This window comes from Sinocyclocheilus grahami, unplaced genomic scaffold (genome assembly GCF_001515645.1).
Source record: "Sinocyclocheilus grahami isolate Dianchi unplaced genomic scaffold, SAMN03320097.WGS_v1.1 scaffold340.1, whole genome shotgun sequence".
NCBI lineage: Eukaryota > Metazoa > Chordata > Actinopteri > Cypriniformes > Cyprinidae > Sinocyclocheilus > Sinocyclocheilus grahami.
In genome coordinates, this window is record NW_015505519.1 from 983,619 (window position 1) to 1,006,182 (window position 22,564).

The 22,564-nt window shown below is 35.1% G+C and overlaps 1 protein-coding gene across 1 annotated transcript in view; it reads right to left on the reverse strand.

Moving 5' to 3' along the window:
• The window catches only part of LOC107603074 (MAP/microtubule affinity-regulating kinase 3-like), a 70,824-nt gene that overhangs the window by 24,148 nt on the left and 24,112 nt on the right, over positions 1 to 22,564 (reverse strand). Inside the window, exons 4-8 of the mRNA XM_016295771.1 lie at positions 14,749 to 14,797; positions 6,932 to 6,997; positions 6,603 to 6,780; positions 2,526 to 2,772; positions 1,247 to 1,366 (exon numbers count right to left, since the gene is read on the reverse strand). Coding sequence (XP_016151257.1) covers positions 1,247 to 1,366; positions 2,526 to 2,772; positions 6,603 to 6,780; positions 6,932 to 6,997; positions 14,749 to 14,797 — 660 coding nt within the window. The remainder of the gene's footprint in view (positions 1 to 1,246; positions 1,367 to 2,525; positions 2,773 to 6,602; positions 6,781 to 6,931; positions 6,998 to 14,748; positions 14,798 to 22,564) is intronic.

Sequence of the window (22,564 nt, forward strand, 5' to 3'; positions counted from 1 at the left end):
GTGTGTATATATATATATATATATATATATATATATATATATATATATATATATATATATTAGTGAGTGGTATAACACACACTTGAGTGCACAGCGCCTCTCAAATTCTCAATTATTCATCAGCAGATGTAATTTCATTCTGAGTTTCTTGTAACAGGACTATAATTCAGCATGTGCATTATGGGCCGTGAAGTGAACAGTATATAACCTGCACATAAAGCCCCCAAACAATGGAGGCGCTGTTTCACTGGAACTCTACAAGGGTGTGTCTGGGAATGAGTGTCACGTTAAATGAATTGGGAAGAGAAAGCATGCTGTGATGAAAGTGTGCACTCAGGCTAAAGGTTGTGATGGAGGGAGAATAGAGGGAAAGAGACGAGATGACATGCTTGGGTGTGTTTTTATTGGGAATGTGGAAGAAAGGTTTATGTGTTTTCATTAATCAAGGTGGCACCTTCTATGAACACTGTACACTCTAGAGTCACATTTCTTTTTTAAAACATTAGATGCATAAATTATTTTTTTGTAAGACCTACTGAAAATGTTTTATTAACCATAAACCATAAAACCATAAAAAATTAATGATAAGTATATGAAGTAGCTTTTTTTTAAACATATCAGATTTTTATTTATATGCGAATCCATCGATTCAACCCTGTTACCCAAATTAATGTAGATAAGTATATAAGATTATATAAGAAAAAGTGTTCAAATTATTATTCTCTCTGGTTTTTAGGAAATGACTATAAATAATCATTTAAATTAAACACTGTCTTTATTATTTTTTTTATTTCATAAACTTCAAATATTTATTTTAGAATTTTTAGAAGAATATTTTATAGAAGAATTTAGAAGTGATCAAACAAACAACATTAACCAACATTTAAATTAAATCGATTTAAAACATTAAATTCTTTTAATTGTACAATTTTCATATAATTAAATTATTTTATTATTATTATTTAATGCGTGCTGATTTTTGTCATTATACTACAGACTAGATTTTTTTATTCTTTTGTATATAATTTCATATATAATAAAGTGGCCCATAAAAAAAATCACATAAATTGGATAAAAAAATTTATTTAGTCAATTACAATCCACTTAAAATTTAAATAAATAAAACAACTATATATTTAAAAAACTACTACTGAGCTTCACAAGCATTTTCTGAAAATAAAGCACCTCTTTTCACTGACCAGTACATACTTCAGTTGTAGGCTATGTTTATCCTATATGTTCTCACCTCAAGTGTTCCCCGTTTGACAGGGTTCAGCACCAGGAAGCGTTTCAGAAGGTTCTCACAATCAGTCGACATGTAGAAGGGAATTCGATATTTGCCCCTCAACACCCGCTCACGAAGCTCCTGCAGGTAAAATGTAATTCTGGCTGTAAAATCTGATCAGATGAGATTTGAAGTCAAATATATGCACACTTGTGGCACACATCTTGTTTATTTAGTGTCTTTATTGACTGTTACCACTATTTTATAAACCTAATGAGCTGCGAGAGGTTGCAGGATGCAGTGACTTTACCATTCTCCTTTGCATTTTGCTTAAAGGTGGGGTAAGCGATTTTTCAAAAACGCTTTAGAAAACTGATTCGGCCGAATAGCAAAACAAACTTGTAGCCAATCAGCAGTAAGGGGCGTGTCTACTCATGATGTGGAGGAGAGAGCGTTCAGTGCACAGGATGGACATTAGCCGAGCCGAGCAACAGAAAGATAGAGATGGCGGATAAAAAACAAAAGAGGAAAACGTCTGCGGAACAAAAGAAGGCTTAAGGCAATAAGGCAAGAAGCAGGACCCGTGTAAATATCAGATCAGCTTTCCAGTGCTGGAGAGAACTCAAGGAGCGGAAGGCCTGCGATCGGACGCCAAGGTTGCTTTGTTTCTTCTCGATAGGTGAGTAACACCGTGTCTGCGCCGCAACAGCTAAAGTCTGTCTAGTACACTGGACGCGACAAAGCGACCGTTGAAAATCATTTGAAATTTGTGTCAATACGTCATAAATAGAACGCAGCAGCAGTTTTCTGTCGGTGATTTGTCGTGTTGTGTCGTGCCGCATCCAGTGTAGACCATAAGATATGTATATATATATATCTATGGTGTAGACAGCATCACTGATTATAATGAGTTCTATAGTATTTTGTCGCGCTGCGCCGCTCGCGTCTGGTGTAGACACGGTGTAACATTGGTTTTGCTTTGTTTCACAGAACTAATCGTTGCCTGGGTTGCGTACGTATGTGTGGGGCGGAGCTATCAAAATAGGGGCGAGACCCTTTTAGGGCAAGGGCGTGTTTGTTTTGGTGATTTCAAATGTCAACATTGGCTACCAGAAATCGCTTACCCCACCTTTAAACAACTATAATGCATAACCTCATATGGCTTATTGCTTTAATAAATCACTGATTTCACCCGGGATTTTTCATGAATCACTACACACATCCACAGCTTCTCAGTTGTATGACTCTCTGTGAAAGTTTAGGAGGGCAAAAGTGACCTTTCAGGGCTGTGCACACTAACCTTTAGATTCTGTCCATCAAAGGGTAGTGATCCACTGACCAGCGTGTAGAGTATGACCCCCAGACTCCACACATCTACCTCAGGCCCATCATACTTTTTGCCTTGGAAAAGCTCGGGGGCCGCATATGGAGGGCTGCCGCAAAACGTGTCTAGTTTGTTCCCAATAGTGAATTCATTACTGAAACCGAAGTCAGCGATCTTAATGTTCATATCTGCATCCAGCAGTAGGTTTTCTGCCTGCATGAGAAAACAAGAGAAGGAGTAAGACAAAGAGTTATTTTTCATGCATATTTCATTTATTAATGATTAACGAAATGCAAAGGGAATTTATAATCTCATCACGTGAAAATTAATATTAATATAATATTATAAATTAATTAAATATTAATTATTTTAAATGTAAATATGAATTAAATGTTATAATGTTAGTACAATAAAATAATTATAATAAATAATGAAACTATAATAATTCTTTGTTTTGCATTTATTTGAGGGTGTGGTGCAACAGCCAATACACTACATTAACTAGCATCATCGCTTTTTCCAAGAATGCCATTGATTGGACGGGGGAGCATGTGTGCTGAGGTTCTGACACATGGTCCAGGATGATAAATGAGGGGCGAGAGAGACTTGCTGAAACTGACTGCTCAGCACAGCTGACGCTTGGAGCTCCAAACCATCAGAATCTGGGTGTGAGATTACGGTTACAGAATATAGTATAGAATCTATCAAAGAGCAAAAAATCTCAGTTCTTGAAATTCGCACTGAGCACTTTTTTGCACTTAATAATAAATAATAATAAAAGAAGATTGCTAGTATCTCGGCATGTTATCCTTGTATTTGGATACAAAGCAAATGAATTTCAAGAATTGATTGATGAATTGACTTGACTTGAAATCATGTTTCATGTGAATGGAATCAAGCGCAAGATCCTCCTTTTTTCATTTTTGATACAGAATACAGTATCAAATCAAAATTTTATGTGCACTACGATTTCAAAATTTGGGGTCAGTGTTTTTTTTTTTGGTGGCGAAATTAATACTATTTAGCAAGGATACATTAAATTGATCAAAAGTGACAGTAAAATATTTCGAATTTGATAAAAGATTTCTATTTCAAATAAATGCTGTTCTTTTAAACTTTAAAATAATCCATCAAAGAAATAAATGTATAGAGTAAAAATGTAAAAAAAAAAAATCATAAGAAATGTTTCTTGAACAGCAAATCAGCATATTAGAAAGGTTTCTATTTTAAATGAATGCTGCTCAGTACGAGTATGAAAAGAAATTAATACTTCTATTGAGCAAGGATGGATTTAATTGATCAAAATTGACAGTTAAGACATCTATTTTAAATAAAGGCTGTTTTTCTGAATTTTAATAAACGAATTCTAAAAATAATAATAATAATAAAAAAAGGTTTCCACAAATATGTTAAGAAGCACAACTGTTTTCAACATCAATAATAATAAGAAATGTTTCTTGAGCTTCAAATCAGCATATTAGAATGATTTCTGAAGGATCATGTGACACTGAAGACTGGCGTAACGATGCTGAAAATTCAGCTTTGCATCACAGGAACAAATTAAAAAATATATCAATCTAAGATATAAGAGAATTATTTCACAAAATGTCTACATGAAATAAATCACCCCATCTATTTTCTAAATGCATGTGATAGTTGGTATTGTAAAGGATTCATCCATGTATGTTTCCTTTTTTGAAAATGAATTGAAATGAAAGAATTCTCCAAATTCTTGAACGTTTGCGTAAGCTTGTCTGCTACATAGAGATGACCAACTAAACGCTCCTCACATCATCTTGATTATCACATTAGACACTTCTGGCAGTAAAAGTAATCATAAGTGACAAATATGCATTATTTCTATAATTGCATTCAAAAATGAACAACATTTGCTTCCGCATTCCATTACACAGATCCTGACAAAATCTGCAGGCTTTTTCTGTATTTTCTACACAGATTTAGAGGAAATCTGCAGTGGGGCCGAGATCACTCCTATTAAACTAGCTAAAATATTTAATAAAGCAACATGTACAAATTACGGATCCCCAAAAACATTACTTTAATAAAATACGACTTTTCATATTTCTTTTTATATTGTTAATGTGTATTCCTCTCAAATTACACCTCATAATAATTGTGGATTTTCTCGTCTCGTTCTCAAATGCTCAACATTCTGGATACTGTTTGATATTCATGCAGCTCTATCCGTGTCCCAGACATCAGATACGGGGACAGATTTCCATTTCTTTCTCCGGCTGGTGGAAGAATCTGGTGGGTTTTCTGCTCTGCTCAGAAATCTCAGCGGTGCTTCATGCCTGACCCAGATAAGCTGTCTCCACAGCAGCAGCAGCAGCAGAGGGCTCAGACGGAGGAGAGGAGGAGGGGAGGGAGACCCCACTGCTATGAAAACAGATGTCTGCATCAGCTGCGGGCAAACCCACCGTCCTCGTCCATTAGACCGATGGGTCGCAGTGGGATGGAGGGAGGTTGAAAGGGGTCTTCGGGTAATTAAAAGGAGCAAATGATGCTGTCAGCGGGTGGCTGTCTCATTAGAGCTCTCTCACTCCACTCAACACCTCTGGCGTAAATGCAGCATCAAGCAACAGTAAAAGTTTATGGTCTGTATCTGTATGTATTTGTCTCTGTCTGTATTTGTCTGTATTTGTCACTCATGATTCATTTTATTATATTTCGCTTATGATAATAGAGGGATTTTTAAGATTAATGGAGTAGCATTCGGCTGGTCAAGTGATCTTAACACGGTGGTCATAATGAAACATGCTCACCTTTAGGTAGAACAAAATAACTTAAATATTCTTAAATAATCTAGGACACCGATGTGTCTAGCATCATTTAAAACTATGATTTTAAATGATTTCTCATTATTCTTTTTAATTATTAAATTAAAATATTATTAAAAAAATTATTTTAAACATTTGTCAACAACGCCATTTTTTAAATCTACAGATTTAAAATCTGTAAAAAAAAATCTAAAATTAAAATCAGAATTTCACTCCATTTCACTTTAAATTAAATAAACTAAATAAATTAATAAATTAACTACATAAAATAAAACATAATAAAAAATTCTATAAACATTTTAAACAAAAATGCCCAAAACATGCAACAAAATTACAAAAACTTCACCTAAACTCATTCAAAATACTAACAAAAACTATAATAGTATTTCACTGCTACTAAAATATTACTGGGATGGAATACCAGCATCCTGCTTACTGCACAGTAGGTAAAAATAAAATAAAATAAAATAGCATCAGGTTATTATCATGGACACATATAGTTATTTATTTGAAAAAAAAAAATCTAAACTTATTTTTGTGTAAAAATGGCTTAACTTTTGGAAGTCTGGTCAAATAAGAAAGAGATAGTGGTTAATATAGATACATTTGTTTGCACAATTGAGTGCAATGCATTGTTGTTGTCTAATATCTGCACAGTAAACATACTGAAAAAATGCATTATGCTATTTCAAACACTCCCAGATTCTGAGATTTGGCATAAAGCTCATTACAGCGCACTGCTGCTGCGATGTCAGCAAATGAATTTTGACGAGGGCATCAGGTTATTATCATGGACACATATAGTTATTTATTTGAAAAAAAAAAAATCTAAACTTATTTTTGTGTAAAAATGGCTTAACTTTTGGAAGTCTGGTCAAATAAGAAAGAGATAGTGGTTAATATAGATACATTTGTTTGCACAATTGAGTGCAATGCATTGTTGTTGTCTAATATCTGCACAGTAAACATACTGAAAAAATGCATTATGCTATTTCAAACACTCCCAGATTCTGAGATTTGGCATAAAGCTCATTACAGCGCACTGCTGCTGCGATGTCAGCAAATGAATTTTGACGAGGACTTGTGGTGTTCCACAAGAGGTTCCTAAACTGTTCAAACAGTATTTAGTTTATGACCCCAAACCAAAAGTCATGTATATGGGCCACATTCGGCCCACTGGGAAACCCTTCACGCGGCTGCCACAGGAACCATCGACTGCCAATCACACAAGCGTCGCCCAATTGCAGTTCACAGCTTGCTGTTTCCAATGCAACCAGGAGGCGTGCGAATGGGCAGGGCGGCCCGGGTGAGAGCGAGAGGGCGGGACAGGGCTGTATCGAGTACACTGCAGTACTGTACCTGTCTAAATTTAGCTCTGGCCTCCTTCTCCTTCATTCGTCCATGCGCTACGAGGTAGTCAAACACCTCCCCTGTGGAGAGAAGAGACGCACATGGTGAATCATATAGCGCTCTTGGTTTCATATGCTTCATTATACAGATTTACAGACCATTGCACAAGATTACATAACATAATATGGAGCTCATAAGCAGTCAGTGTCACATTAGCTTCATCAAACGCACCACCACTGGCGTACTCCATCACCAGATAAAGTGTCTTCTCTGTTTCTATGACCTCAAACAGCTTTACTGTAGAAAGAGACAGAAAAAAGGAAACATGAAAATCAATTATCATTATCCTGCTGGTTTTATTGTACCGACTCGAATGCACCAAATTAATCTTTGCTTGTATTGCAGGCTGATATGACAAGTTGTCTGTCATCATGGATGCAGCAAAACACAAAAGTAAAAGCTTTTGGTTACGGACATGAAGTCTTCTGTACTAATTAACTCACTGCCATAACTTTTTTTCTCTCACAATTATAATGTTACAATGCACTTCACAACATGGCCGTAGCCAGAGTTTGAAAATTAGTGAGGTCTGTGCTATAATATAACCCCTACAAATACAACTCATATACACTAACACTTTAAAAGAGACAGAGATGTAGATGTCTGTGAAAGATGTTTTCTCTGTTCTCTTGGACAGATGAACACTGTTAAATTATACCATATTTATTGCATCAAAATTTGTTAATATTTTACTATACGTTATGGGTGGATGATTTTATCAGTTGTTTATTAATCATGCAACAATACATATTACCGTTTTAGTTTTCATTAATAATCATTGCTATATAGATGATAACTTTGTCTAGTGCTCTTATGAATGTTTTTAACATGATTTGCGAAAATGTAACTACTATACTGAATGACATAGCATAGACTTCAATTCATTCCGTAGCCTACTTGTTCTAGAGATCTGTGTACTAATGTAAAATACTACTGTTTTTGGCAGCATTGATAATGTTCCTGACAGATAATATCATGATATTTTTTGCGTTTCCCTTGCCGAATGTGCTATCCTGTCAGCAATAACCTGTCCATGGGCTTTTTTGATTACTGTCAGTTTAAGTGCCGGCAATGCAGTGTTGCCAGATATTGCTATAAAAACGGAAAAATAAAAAATAAATAAACCGAAGTTATTTCAAATTTATTTTGCAAATAAGATAAGATAAAGATATTGCTGCCTAAACTGAAACTTCCCACTTTATTAACTTTCTAAAGTGTCAAATTAAGTGGAAAAGACAAGTCAAAATATGCCTATAATAGCTGGATCTGGCAACACGGCCAGAGGCTGTGTCGGCACCCTTACTTATAACTCTCTCAAGTCTAGTTCAGTCTGGGAGAGTCTTGCAAGCAATCATTTTAATACCACGGATGCTAAACATTGTTGCAAACTGTCTAAACTGAATTATACATGCAGACATATGAGTTTTAAACAGCAAATTGGTCAATCAGAGAACAAATTTTATTTTTGAACCTGAAATTTTTTTTTTACGACACACACACACACACACACACACACACACCAAAACATTATTATACACTTTTTATATAGACATTGTTATCTAATAACAAAGCGTTTTGCATTTTTGTTGTAATAAAAAATATATATGTTGCTTTAAATTGATCAAAAATACAGTAAAACTGTAATACTGTGAAATATTATTACCATTTAAAATAACTTTTTTCTATTTTATTATATTCTAAAATGTAATTTATTCTAGAATTTATTCCTGAATTTTCAGGAACCATTACTTTAGTCTTCAGTGTCATATTTCTTATTATCAGTGTTGAAAACAGTTGGTGGAAACAAATAGAATGTTCATAAGAACAGCATTTATTTGAAATAGGGAATTACATTTTATAGACGTCTTTATAGACACTTTTGACCAATTTAATGCATCCCTGCTGAATAAAATTTATTTATTGCAAAAAAAAAAACATTTAACGGTCATGTTATTTTTTTTAGAAAAAAATATAATATTGTTCACTGTTATACTCATGTTGTTATTTATACAGTTTGCAATGCTAAAAATGTGTAAAAGTAGAAATGAACATTGACCTAGATTAATAAGTGCAGATAAACTACTGCACATTGTTAGTTCATAATACCTATAATGAAATAACTAATTGGTGCTATCTTTATTCTTTTGATTTCGGGATGTAATATTACCTGGGCATTTCTTCGAAAGTAAAGTATTTTCTAAAACCATTTGATTCAGCATCCTAATCACTGTTTCTCCAGCCGTACTCTTAAAGCATCTAAATGAGCTGAAATGTAATTCAACTCACAGAGTGCCTGCAGAGCTCTTCCCTGTTGACCTACAACTGCACAGACATGCGCCGTGTCTCCAGGAAAACATTACTGAAAGCTGTTTGAGATGTGAGTGACGGGCCAGATTTAAGTAACACTACCCGACGACACACAGCATCAAACGTGTTCTCCCAACATGTATGCTAAATTTAGTAACAGCATAAATGTCAGCTCTGCTTCTGTGATGATGTTCATGTTCAGAGACACACAAACACACACTAAAGCTTTTGTGAGCTGTTAACAAAATCTCATCTATTCGGAAAATAGGTCATCATAAATCTGTCAGGCTAATATGCTTCTGCCATCATCTTAAAGGTGTGGTGCGCCTAAACATTTAAATTGTGTCATTATTTACTCAGCCTAACGTTCCAAATTCTTTGATGGAACAAAAAAATGAATTCTCTGAATAATTATTATACAACTCTTGCAAGTTAATGGCAGCTCATAATGATCATCTCTGCTCATGTGTGTCAAGCTATGAAACGGACAAATCAACAACACAAAAAAGCGCTATTACAGCAATCTACATGACTATATTTTAAGTATTCTAAAGTCATGTGATAGCTCTGTGTGAAAAACAGACTGAAAATTAATATATATACATACACACACACACACACACACACACACACACATATACTGTATATATATATATATATATATATATATAGAGAGAGAGAATACTATACTAAATATAAAAATAAAATATTATACTTAAATATATTTAATATTACACTATATAGAATTGTTGGAAATAATTGTGTTTAATAGTAGAATTCCTGGTGAAAACTGCATTACTACGAAATTGATCATTTGTCATTTACATGACTAATTATTACGGAATGTATCAATTAAAAAGCTGTATACACAAACATACAAATGCAAAGCATCATGGTACCGTAGTTCTTTCCGTCATTAAAGCTTTTTGTCTGATTTTTAAATATTTTTTGCATCATATAAAAAAGTTTGTATTAATGTGATTTGTCTTGTAGCTGCTTAATACATTCGATACTATAGATCATGACATACTGATAGATCGATTACAAAACTATACAGGTATCCAAGGGCAGGCTTTAAGATGGTTTAGATCCTACCTGTCCGATCGCTACCACATTGTTCATTTAAATGGGGAGTCATCTCAATTATCACCAGTAAAACATGGAGTGCCACAAGGATCTGTCCTAGGTCCTCTGCTATTTTCGATATACATGTTGCCACTTGGTAATATTATTAGGAAATACGGGATTAGTTTCCACTGTTATGCCGATGATACTCAACTATATATCTCAACAAGACCAGATGAAACTTCTAAATTATCTAAGCTAACGGAGTGTGTTAAAAATGTAAAAGAATGGATGACCAATAATTTTCTCCTATTAAATTCGGATAAGACAGAGATATTACTTATTGGACCAAAAGACAGTACGCCGAATCTCGTGGATTACAATTTGCAACTAGACGGAAGCACGGTTACCTCCTCTACAGTCAAAAATCTGGGTGTTATATTAGATAGCAACTTGTCTTTTGAAAACCATATTTCCCATGTTACAAAAACGGCATTCTTCCATCTTAGAAACATTGCCAAGTTACGAAACATGATACCTGTTTCTGATGCAGAAAAGCTAGTTCATGCATTCATGACCTCTAGACTGGACTACTGTAATGCACTGCTAGGTGGTTGTCCTGCATCTTCAATAAACAAGCTACAGATAGTCCAAAATGCAGCGGCTAGAGTACTTACCAGGTCAAGAAAATATGATCATATTACCCCAATTTTACAGTCTCTGCACTGGCTACCTATTAAGTTCCATATCAGTTACAAAATATTATTACTTGCCTATAAGGCCCTTAATGGGTTAGCTCCTGCATACCTAACTAGTCTTCTACCACGCTACAATCCATCACGCTCCCTAAGGTCGCAAAACTCTGGACTTTTGGTAGTACCTAGGATAGCAAAGTCCACTAAAGGAGGTAGAGCTTTTTCGCATTTGGCTCCCAAACTCTGGAATAGCCTTCCTGATACCGTTCGGGGTTCAGACACTCTCTCTCTGTTTAAATCTAGATTAAAGACACATCTCTTTGGCCAAGCATTCAAATAATGCATCTCATAATCTTTTACTGCAGTCATAATCTTTTACTGCAGTTATATCTAATCAAATGCACATTATTATTCGTTAGTTTGGGTTAAACAAATCATTTTTGCTTGGTTGGAACAGGAGCTACGCTAATTATGTTTGTATTTGTTTCTCTGTCTTTTGCCACGGGATTAACATCCCGTGGTAACTAGGATTTACACAAGCTTCAGTCTGGATCCAGAACACCTGAGAAGAGATGATGCAACCCCTCAGAGGACCTCAGATGATGCCAACCCTGAAACAACTTACAGAACTACCACATTTTGCTATAAGTTTGATTGCATCATATAATAATTGCTGTTAATATTATTCATCGTCTGTTTTATTACGTCTTATATTGATTTTTCTGTACTGCTGGTTCGTCTGGTCAGAGGAGAACTGGCCCCCCGACTGAGCCTGGTTTCTCCCAAGGTTTTTTCTCCATTCTGTCACTGATGGAGTTTTGGTTCCTTGCCGCTGTCGCCTCTGGCTTGCTTAGTTGGGGACACTTCATTTCCAGCGTTATCGTTGACATAATTGCAAAGATATTATTTAAACTGAACTAAGCTGGATGTTGACATCACTGAATTCAATGATGAACTGTCTTTAACTGAAAAATGAGTGTTTACTATTGTCATTTTGCATTATTGACACTATTTTCCTAATTAATGCTGTTCAGTTGCTTTGTCACAATCTGTATTGTTAAAAGCGCTATATAAATAAAGGTGACTTGACTTGACTTGACTTGACTTAATACTTTAAGACTTTTTAAGAATATCAGTGAATAAAGGCTTTAATTCAGCCTTTTCTCACATTAACTATCAAAAGGCTTATATAGTTAAAAAAAGTGTGTTTTGTTTGTTCGTTTGTTTTGAGCTTGACAGACATTCTCGATACATTACAAGAGCTGCATAATGACTTTTCAAATATTTCCACAGAAATTTGTCCACAGACCAAAAATAACAGCATACAGGTTGGAAACAACAATGCATAATGACAAAACTTTCTTTTAGCGCTGCCCTGAATGTGCCAGGCTCCGTGTTTGACACAACCAGATCCACATCAACGCCACCCACATCCTCTTCTAGCAATCCACTCCGCCTTTTCCCCTCATTTGTGAGAAAAGGACAAAAAGTAGGTCATCTCTGGGGCAGTGATAGCGTGTGACCAGACGCTGTACTCTTATGGAGTAGACGATGCCTGAGTGTGTGCCGCCACACAAATAATTGCAAAGGGCATCGCATGTGGAAGCGGAAGCGAGCGTTGTCATGACGACACACCAGATTCCTGATTCCTGGAAAGATGCTCTATTCTCTGAAATAATGAGTGCAGATGAAAGACAATTGAACGAGGGGCGAGCAAGGAGAAAGGCTGGCTTTCAGAGGTTATTTGAGGAGGCTGACGGAGGTAAATTCTGAATGAAGGAGAAAGGCTAGGAAGTGTGTGGGCCGTAGCTGGGTGTTTGCAATTACCTTTCCTCCTACTCGCCGTTAACACATTACCTTCACGACGATGCATCAAACACTTTCACTGGTTCAGTCATTCATGTGAAACATGCATAATGTGCCAATGGAACAGACATGGCTAACGCAACACAAACACACACAGTCCAGACGTACTGAAAACAATAGTGCTGGGAAGTCTGATTCATTTAAACAAATCACTTCATTTGGACACTGTTTTTCAGTGACTAAAAGAAACAATTTGTACTGTTACATTGTTTTGGTCATTACTCATAAGTGTTCTCAGAAGTCTTCACACTGTCTTTTGTGTAGTGAAATAGATATTTAGCTAAATCCTGTTTTTTGAAAATACATTTGATCAAATGTACTGCCAAACAAAGTTCTCTCACTCCTACAAACACTATACACAAGATTTTGAACAAATGATTAATAAAACATGATTCAAAACTTCCATCTTCCATTCAAATACAAATTTGTACACACTTAAAGGTTGCATGGCTTGGCATTCTGCATGCTCAAAATTAATAAAGTTTATTTATACACTATCGTTCAAAAGTTTGCAGTCTGTGAGAATGTTTTTAAAACAAGACTCTTTTGCTTACAAAGGCTGCATTTATTTGATCCAAAAAAAAAAACAATCAAAACAGTAATATTGTGAACTATTAATTATATTAATTAAAATTTAAAATAACTGCTTTCTGTTTGAATATATGTGACCCTGGAGCACAAAAGCAGTCTTAAGTCGCTGGGGTATATTTGTAGCAATAGCCAAACAAACATTCTATGAGTCAAATTATAAATTTTTCTTTCAGGCCAAAAATCATTAGGATATTAAGTAAAGATCATGTTCCATGAAGATATTTTGTAAATTTCCTACCGTAAATATATCAAAACTTAATTTTTGATTAGTAATATGCATTGCTAAGAACTTCATTTGGACAAAGGCGATTTTCTCAATATTTTGATTTGTTTGCACCCTCAGATTATAGATCTTCAAATAGTTGTATCTCAGACAAATATGGTCCTATCCTAACAACATACATCAATGGAAAGCTTATTTATTCAGCTTTCAGATTATGTATAAATCTCAATTTTGACCCTTGGTTAATTGGAAAATTGGTTTTGTGGTCCATAGTCACATTTTAAAATGTGATTTATTCCTATGACGGCAAAGCATTATTACTTCAGTCTTCAGTGTCACATGATCCTTCAGAAATCATTCTAATATGCTGATTTGCTGCTCAAGAAACATTCCTCATTATTATCCTCATTTTTATCAACAGTTATGCAGCTTATATTTTGTGGAAACTGCATTTATTTGAAACAAAATAAAAGTTGGAACTATTTTTGATCAACTTAATGCATCTTTGCTTAAATAAAAGTAAAACCAAAAATCTTACTGACCTTAAAATTTTGAACATTAGTGCATATAGCGGCTTTTATATTTTAAGAAGGTAGTCCCTCATAAGGGGATCATCATATTATTTAGGGGTCTTTGTCATCAAAAAGTTTGAAAACCCTTGTGCAATTTCATAGTGTCATCACTGACCAATCAGCATCCAGAACTAGAACTACATACTTTATAATAGAAAACAAGGGTCTCTCATGAACACAAACACCTGCTCAGCAAAACAAAACAGACAAACTCATTCTGCTCTCCCGGACAAATAAGGATTGTTCGGGAATGGCAGATGGGGGTCGCTGAGGGCCGATTAAGGTATTGGGGTGAGTGAGGGGCCAGAGGCCACACAGAGATGACATCATGAGACGGGGGTGTGGGGTTGGGGGGAGGGGATGAGGAGAGACATGTGCAGGCCGTCAGATGATGGATGCTCAACAATGGAACACACAGAGGCATACAGGAGTGCTTTTGTGCTGCCGGGAGAAGCCGCTCGGCCATCTGAATAGGAGCGGTGTGGCGGCTCTGGGAAAAGCAGAGGGAGTTCCTGCACAGGGGATTAGAGAGGCCTCCACTACGGTCCGCTTTGTGTGCTACATTCCCAAACATCTCCACAGAGAGAGAGAGAGAGAGAGAGAGAGAGAGAGAGAGAGAGAGAGAGAGAGAGAGCGCTTCTAAAAACAGATTACTGAAGGACAACTTACCAATATTTGGATGATTTAGAATCTTCATTATTCTTACTTCCCTGAAGAGCTGAAAGAGAAGACAGAAAAAGCTAAATTAGAGGATGGGCTGCATTTTTACTGAGAAAAAAATCAAGTGGTGTGCAAAAGTCTACTTTTCAAAAGTTTGGGGCCAATTTTATATATTTTTTTTTTGAAAGACGTTATTACGGTTCTTTTGATATCTCTGTTAATTAAGGAATTCTGAATAAAAAGGTAACATGCCTTTTTCACAAATATATTAAATGTTTTCAGCATAATATATATAATAACATGATAATAACAGTAAATGTTTTTGAACAGCAAATCGGGATATTAGAATGATTTCTGAGGGATCATTTGACATTGAAGACTATGAAACTGAAAATAAGGGTTATTATAGTTAACTAAAATTATTGCTGTTACTTGAAATATAAATAAATGTAATAATAAATGTAATTAATTTTACATTTAGTAAAATATAAAAATCACACTTTATTTCAACTAGTTTGCAAGGCAACTTTCCAATTTTCCATTTAGTTTAACTTGATGTACTAAAATAACTCTAATTGAAATAAAAATTAATAAACTATAGACATACTTAAAAACAAAAATAATACAAATGCACAACAAAATTACTATAACAGAAAATATAAAATAACTAATCTAATAAGTTAGATTAATAACAAATAATTCAAAATATTAACAAAACTAAAATAGTATCTCAATGATATTAAATTCACACTGCTGAAAATTAACACTGCCATCAAAGAAATATATTGCATTTATAAATATATTAACACAGAAAACAGTTATTTTAAATGATAATAATGTTTCACAATATTACTGTTTTTACTGTATTTTTGATCAAATAAATGCCGCTTTGCTAAGCATAAGAGACTTTTAAAAACCTTACAGACCCCAAACTTTTCAATGGCCTCTAAATATGGCTGAAGTTCCTCCCTTTAATGAGAATCTATGGGAATTTTGTTTTATTGCTCACCAGGCAAAAATGCATGAAGGAGCATTTAGAAAAGTTATAGTACACTTGCTGTTCAATTCAATGAAAAAAAAGCTCACTTTTACCATTTCTATTCAATTTCCTATAAAGCTAAAAGGCTTGTGCACCAAAACTGAATTGAGAATGCCTTGTAATTCCATTTAAATTTCTGTTCCATCATTCTCTCTTTACATTATCACCATATTTCCATACATTAGCTCTCCTGAGCCTTCCAAAAACACTTTAGCATTTAAGCCAGACTCTTTCACCTCCAAACACGCACCGATTATTTTCAAGAGTCTAGTATGTACGTCACACTGACACGTGCAGTCACAATCGAAAAGACTGAAAACATGAGAAACAGTCAAAGGTACAAAAAGTTTTGCGTCCGTTTCACAGAGTTCAATAGTCAGCAGTCATTGCACAAAAAAGAAACTACCAAAAATCAATACACCCCTCTGAGTGCAGGGCTAATTAGGCTCTTAGTCAGCCAGCAATGTTCTAAACCAGCAATCTATACTAAAGCACTAGTACAAACACTATTCACATGCTTTCTCATCTATCTGAACATGTGGACACGGTCAGGCACATTAAAGACGCAGGATAACCTGAGCTGACATCAAAGTGGACGCTTGTGACTAGGGGTGCTCCGATCATGATTTTTGAGGCCGATCACCGATCGCAGAAAGCAGTATCTGCCGATACCGATCACCGATATTTTTAAAGCCTTCTTTTTATAATTTATAACTATTTATAGTGATACTTCAATCAGGATTTTTAGACATTTATTCAGGGCCTGAATTTCATTTTTGAAAATGGGGGAAATTCCCCTCTTAGGTATCTCTTGTGAGGGGGGAAGCAGCTTTCACACAGGAGTCCGCTACTGATCCGTGGCTGTTTACCACAAACACAACATTTATTCCAACATTATAATCATTCCATTATTTTGATTTTAAATCCAAACATTGTCACTGAAAATGCTTTTTCAGCATTGCAATTATTTTTTTACACAGTACAGTAACACAGTCTTTCACAGACATGTTTAAACACAATAAATATAAGCAACACATCATTCAATGCTTTTTACTTTTGCATTTAATTCTAGATTTATAGACTAAGTTGCTCAAGCAAGTGGCAAAACATTTAAACTACTTTTCTTACATTATCACAAACTTACCATTGACAGAAATAGTCAGCTCTACTGCCTTTCCTTTTGCATTTAAATCTTTATTACAAGCAATCCTGCGGTTCATAAAGAACTTTGTTTTCCTACCTCCATGTGTGCCATCTATTATTGCCTTGTTTATCTAAAAGTGCTCTTTCCCTTTAAACCTAGCCAAAAAGCCATGTGTGTTGACTGTGAAACACAGTAGACTTTAATAATATGCATTTATGGTGCAATTGCTACATTTTCGTTTTCATATGTACTGCAAACAATGTGCTGTCACTTTAATTCCGCGTGTGTATCACAGCAAAAATAGACTCGGTGGTGAAACGATCTCTGCACCGCTGCAGACGCACCGCTCCTGAACGCACTGCCATGTGCAGTGTGAATGCTTTAATTCGTTAACATGAGCGCGGAAAAAATACGCACCACATACCACGCACTGCAAACAGAGTAATGTGAACCTGGCATCATGTGTGTGCAATGAAAGTGTGCATGAGCGCACGGTCTACAGGAGAGCGCTAAACACTGGTAAGAATTAAAAAGTAATGCAAAAACTTTACTTTACTTGTATAAACTTTAGTGACGATGTGACACTGCCTCGATTATGCAAGTGACAATTCCTGTGTCAACTGTGCAGCATGCAGCTCGCTTATAGACAGACGCGATGTGGTGATTTGAAGCCATTTGCGTATTTTGAGAGAGAAAATTTGCGTATTTCTCACGCTGTTTGTGAAATTACGTCTCACACAAGGTTTTCAAATTACTTTTTAAGTTATTTAATGAAGAAATATGAAGGTGAGTACCTCCCCTTCAGCATTATAATTATTTCACCCGTGCCGGACAGAAACTGAGACGGTGCCGCTGTATGTCATGCCAAACCTCTCACGGCAGCGTCATCAGCTTGAGATCGTTTTTTTGAGATCGGCCTTTTAGAGACCGCCGATCAATCGGAGCACCCCTACTTGTGACCCTTGAACCCCAGCGCTGTAGTACAGTAGCCTGCCCAGAGCGGGACAGATCCAAAAGATGGCATCTTATTTCAACAAGTCAGAGAGTGTAAAAGACTAAATTTAGCTGTAAACACAGCCTGTGACTTTGTACATGAAAAGTGGCAACACAATCTTTTCATGCAGACGATGTGCCGTTTATTTTCCACACAGATAGGATTAAATCTACAGTGCCACAGCAAAAAAATATATATTTTATCAAACATGCAGACTTCACTGAATGTGATGAGACAAATGTAAATGATGCCAACATAACGCATCTTTTTATTATGATGTCTTTGTTGGCTGCATGCAAAATAGCCAAACAAATAGAATAGTGTGATACAATGCATGTGCCAGTTCTTCTAATGAAGCATCCAAAAATACTCACAAACTCATAAGTTGACGGTTTGAATCAGCCTGACAAATCCACCACTAAATTAATTCCCTGAATCCGTTAAGAGAAATAAGGAATCGTTCAAAAAGCCTCACAGACTTCTGAGTTAACATTTTAATTAGTATAATTAACCCTTTACGTTCATGCAGACGATGTGCAGTTTATTTTCCACACAGATAGGATTAAATCTACAGTGCCACAGCAAAAAAATATATATTTTATCAAACATGCAGACTTCACTGAATGTGATGAGACAAAACGTAAATGATGCCAACATAACGCATCTTTTTATTATGATGTCTTTGTTGGCTGCATGCAAAATAGCCAAACAAATAGAATAGTGTGATACAATGCATGTGCCAGTTCTTCTAATGAAGCATCCAAAAATACTCACAAACTCATAAGTTGACGGTTTGAATCAGCCTGACAAATCCACCACTAAATTAATTCCCTGAATCCGTTAAGAGAAATAAGGAATCGTTCAAAAAGCCTCAAAAACTCACAAAGTTATCGGTTTGAATCAGTCTGACAAATCCCTCACTACATGAACACTTTGAATCCGTTAGAGAAGTAATGAATCGTCCAAAAAGACTCACAGACTTCTGAGTTAACATTTTAATTAGTATAATTAACCCTTTACTGAATTAACTGGCCACAGCTGTCAGAATGGAAATGAATCTACTAAAAAGTCTCCAGAACTCACAAGTTTTCAGTTTGAGTCAGTAAGATGACTCCTTCACTAAATGATGAGAGCGGTACTGAATCATTCAAAAACACTCACGAATTTATCAGTTTCTGGTTGAATCAGAATCCTTTACTGAATGAACCACCTGAATCTGTTATAGAAGAAATAAATCATCAACTTATTGTTTGAATCAGTATGATTAACTCATTACTCAATTAACTCACTGAATTGATAAGATGGGAAAAGAATTTGCTAAAAAAACAACAACCGCGGGTTGGGTTTTCGGGTCGAGTCAGTATGATGACTCCTTCACGAAATGATCAGAGTGGTCAAAAAGATTCACATACTCATAAGTTTCTGTTTGAATCCGCCTGACAAATTCTTCACTGAATGAACTCTGGAGGTTTCAAGATAATCGGGGCCTGATAAACGGCTGACGGCATTTAAAGTGGCAAAACAGATTACCGTGATCACGGTCTGGGGCTTTTCCTTATGACTTGCAGAAAGCAGGATGCTGGGAGCACATGTTCTAGAAAAGACTGCACAGCAGTAACCAATTACAGAGCGCTAATTAAAGAGAGCGGGTCTCCGCTAATGAGCGGAAGCCATCCAGACATAGATGGGCATGGAGCTGCTCTGAGGTGGAACATCAGCTGTTTAACATCATCTGTGAATCGTACGTCATGAGTCATCAGTAGTATCAGAGATTGGGATGACAAACTGTGGATGGACATCCAGAGCTTCCTGTTTAGATGTCAGCACAGCACACTGCTGGGAGTGTAAAACAATTACTCATCACTGACCCATTTGCGTCACTTATAATAGAGAAAAGGATATAATGATGAATAAGAATTAACGAAGAAGTAGTTAATTGATGAAAAAAAAAAATTATTTATGGCATTAGTTTTTAAAAATATCTTAAAAAGTGACTCAATCTTTTGCACTGCACTATATATGGATAATGCTATCAAAATTAGTCACAATAAAAATAACTTTAAAAAAACAATTCGGATATTATTCAAACATGTGTTATGATCAACAATAACTATAATTGAGCTCACAATAAGCTAAATACATACAAAATCCTAATTTATAAAATTCTACCAAAAAACCTAGCCCCCTAAATTTCAACATATGAAAATAATAAAACATAATAAAATAAAATTGTAAATAAATGGCAGTGCATGTGTAGTATCAATTAGAACAGACTAGAAGAATGATTTGTTTTCAAAGAATAACGGCCTAAATTTTAACTTGTGAAAAAAATTTAATGTAACAAACAAAGCATATGTAGCATCAATCTGCTCAGACTAGAGCCATTTGTTTTCAACTAATAACAACTTCAATTTTAACATATGGAAATAATAAAAAGTATTAAAATAATAAGAATTAAATATATGAAAGAATGAATAAATAAATAAAGCATATGTGTAGAATTAATCAGACAAGGCTGCAAGAACATTTAGTTTCAATGAATAACTGAAATTTTAAATTATGAAAATAATAAAACTTAATAAAATATTTTATAAATAAATAAATGTAGTGTATGTATAATGATCAGATAGGACTGAACAGTCTGTTTTCAGTGAGTGAACAATAACTTTTTATTATTTATGAAAATAAAAAAATTAATAAAATGTCAAATAAATAAATAAATACATTTAGTGTCTGAGTAGTATCAATCAGGCTAGAAGAATGATTTGTTTTCAACAAATAGTGACTTTTCATCTGTTCCCATCATAAAGCTCTATACAGAATATAGATGCCATCATTTTTCTAAAAAGAACTACACAGACTTCTATTACATCCTTTTTAAAGTCTGAAAGCTACAGTGCCCCATTAATTGTAATTGCATGGAGGAAGGAATGACTAGGAGGTTTGGAATGAGACAAAAGGTGAGAACCTACCCATCTACTTCATCAAATTCTAGGTGGACTGAATGTTCTTCTGTAAATAACACACTGTGTAGATGCCATGCTCTTCAACATCAAGTGCCTGATGCTGTGTGTGTAGGAGGGTAGCAGCACTGCAGAGAAAAGCCTTCTCTACAACATATGCATGCACTTTTGTAAATGGATGCAATCTTGTCTGTAATATGCCTACAAGGAATTAGCGCAGCATTTACGTTAAGCGCTCTCATGCATGTGCGTTACAGTGCACATGTTCGACATTGTGGCATTCACAATGAATACACCCAATGGTGTTCTGTGGGAAAACACACAGCACTGCTGAATAATTCACTCGAGCTTCACAAAGTGATGATGCTTTTCTTTGCAATCGCTGAAGACCCTCTGCCTTTGCCTTTAGTTCTACGTCTGGGAAAAGCACACCTAGATGAAGCTGCATGAATGTTGTCAAATCATCAGACATGAGGAACCAGAATGAGTCAGGTTGCTAGTATTTTAAGGGCAAATGAATGTTTGATCACTGGTTGGCACCATCAAGGAATCTCAGAAGTAAGCAAAAATCAGTGTAACCATAACATAAGTACAAATAGGCTAGCTTGACAAACCACAGAAAACAGCTCATTTCTGCTTCGAGTTCCTGAAGTGACAGGAAGAGGTTTTTGTCTGTGCTTTTCTATTCACTTACTAAAAGCCAAACAGATTAGCATAATCCACTAACGTTTTTTGAGCATTAAATGTAGGCCTGTCAATTGAATACATTAGCGCAAGTAATTATAAAATAATATTCCTAAGGAATTATCATCAGAGCCACTGAAGTACTTGAATTAATCACCTGAGCTGTAAATGTTATTTGACTAATCACTCTTGAGATGCAGAAAATGACATGACTATGTTTGATTGGCTTTGAATCCCAAACTCCTCACAAATAACTATTTTGAGCTGTGATGTCAAAGACAGCAGAGAGGGGAAATTACACTTATGACAAAAATCATAATTGTTGATTATTCCCTTGAAATTGTAATTGCGATTATTAATTACGATTATCACAATTTACATTGAATGATGTTTATACCATTGTTTGATGCAACTGCATACCGTATTTTTATATGAAAATAAACAAACTGAAAACACTCTAACTGAAAAACTTTTAGTGCTTTTCTATAGTATTAAGCCTCAAATGGCAAAAATATGAACGGTATTATAATGTTATACTAAAACTAAAACAATGGAAAAACCCTTAAGATTACATGCAGAAAGAAAAAACTTATCTTAAGCGTGCAGAATAACATAAGTGGACTTTGAACGATTAATTGCCGCTTTGAACGATTACATAATTGTGGCATCTATAATTGTAATCGCGATTAGAAATTCGATTAATTGTGCAGCCCTAATTATTATTATTATTAAAAAAAGAGACGTTCACCAAGTGCTCACCAAGGCTGCATTTATTTAATTAAAAAAAATTCAATATTATAAACAGTTGCGCTGCTTAATATTTTTGTGGAAATTGTGATACTTTTTTCACAAAATAAGAATTTATGAATTTAACTGGTTGCACTTTTCAGAGCAGTAAATGAGACTGAAGCTTAAAAAATAATATAAGAGCACCATGTAAGCATCAAAAGCGACTTTTGTGCTATATTCCAAGTCTTCTAAAGTCATATAACTGAATTGAA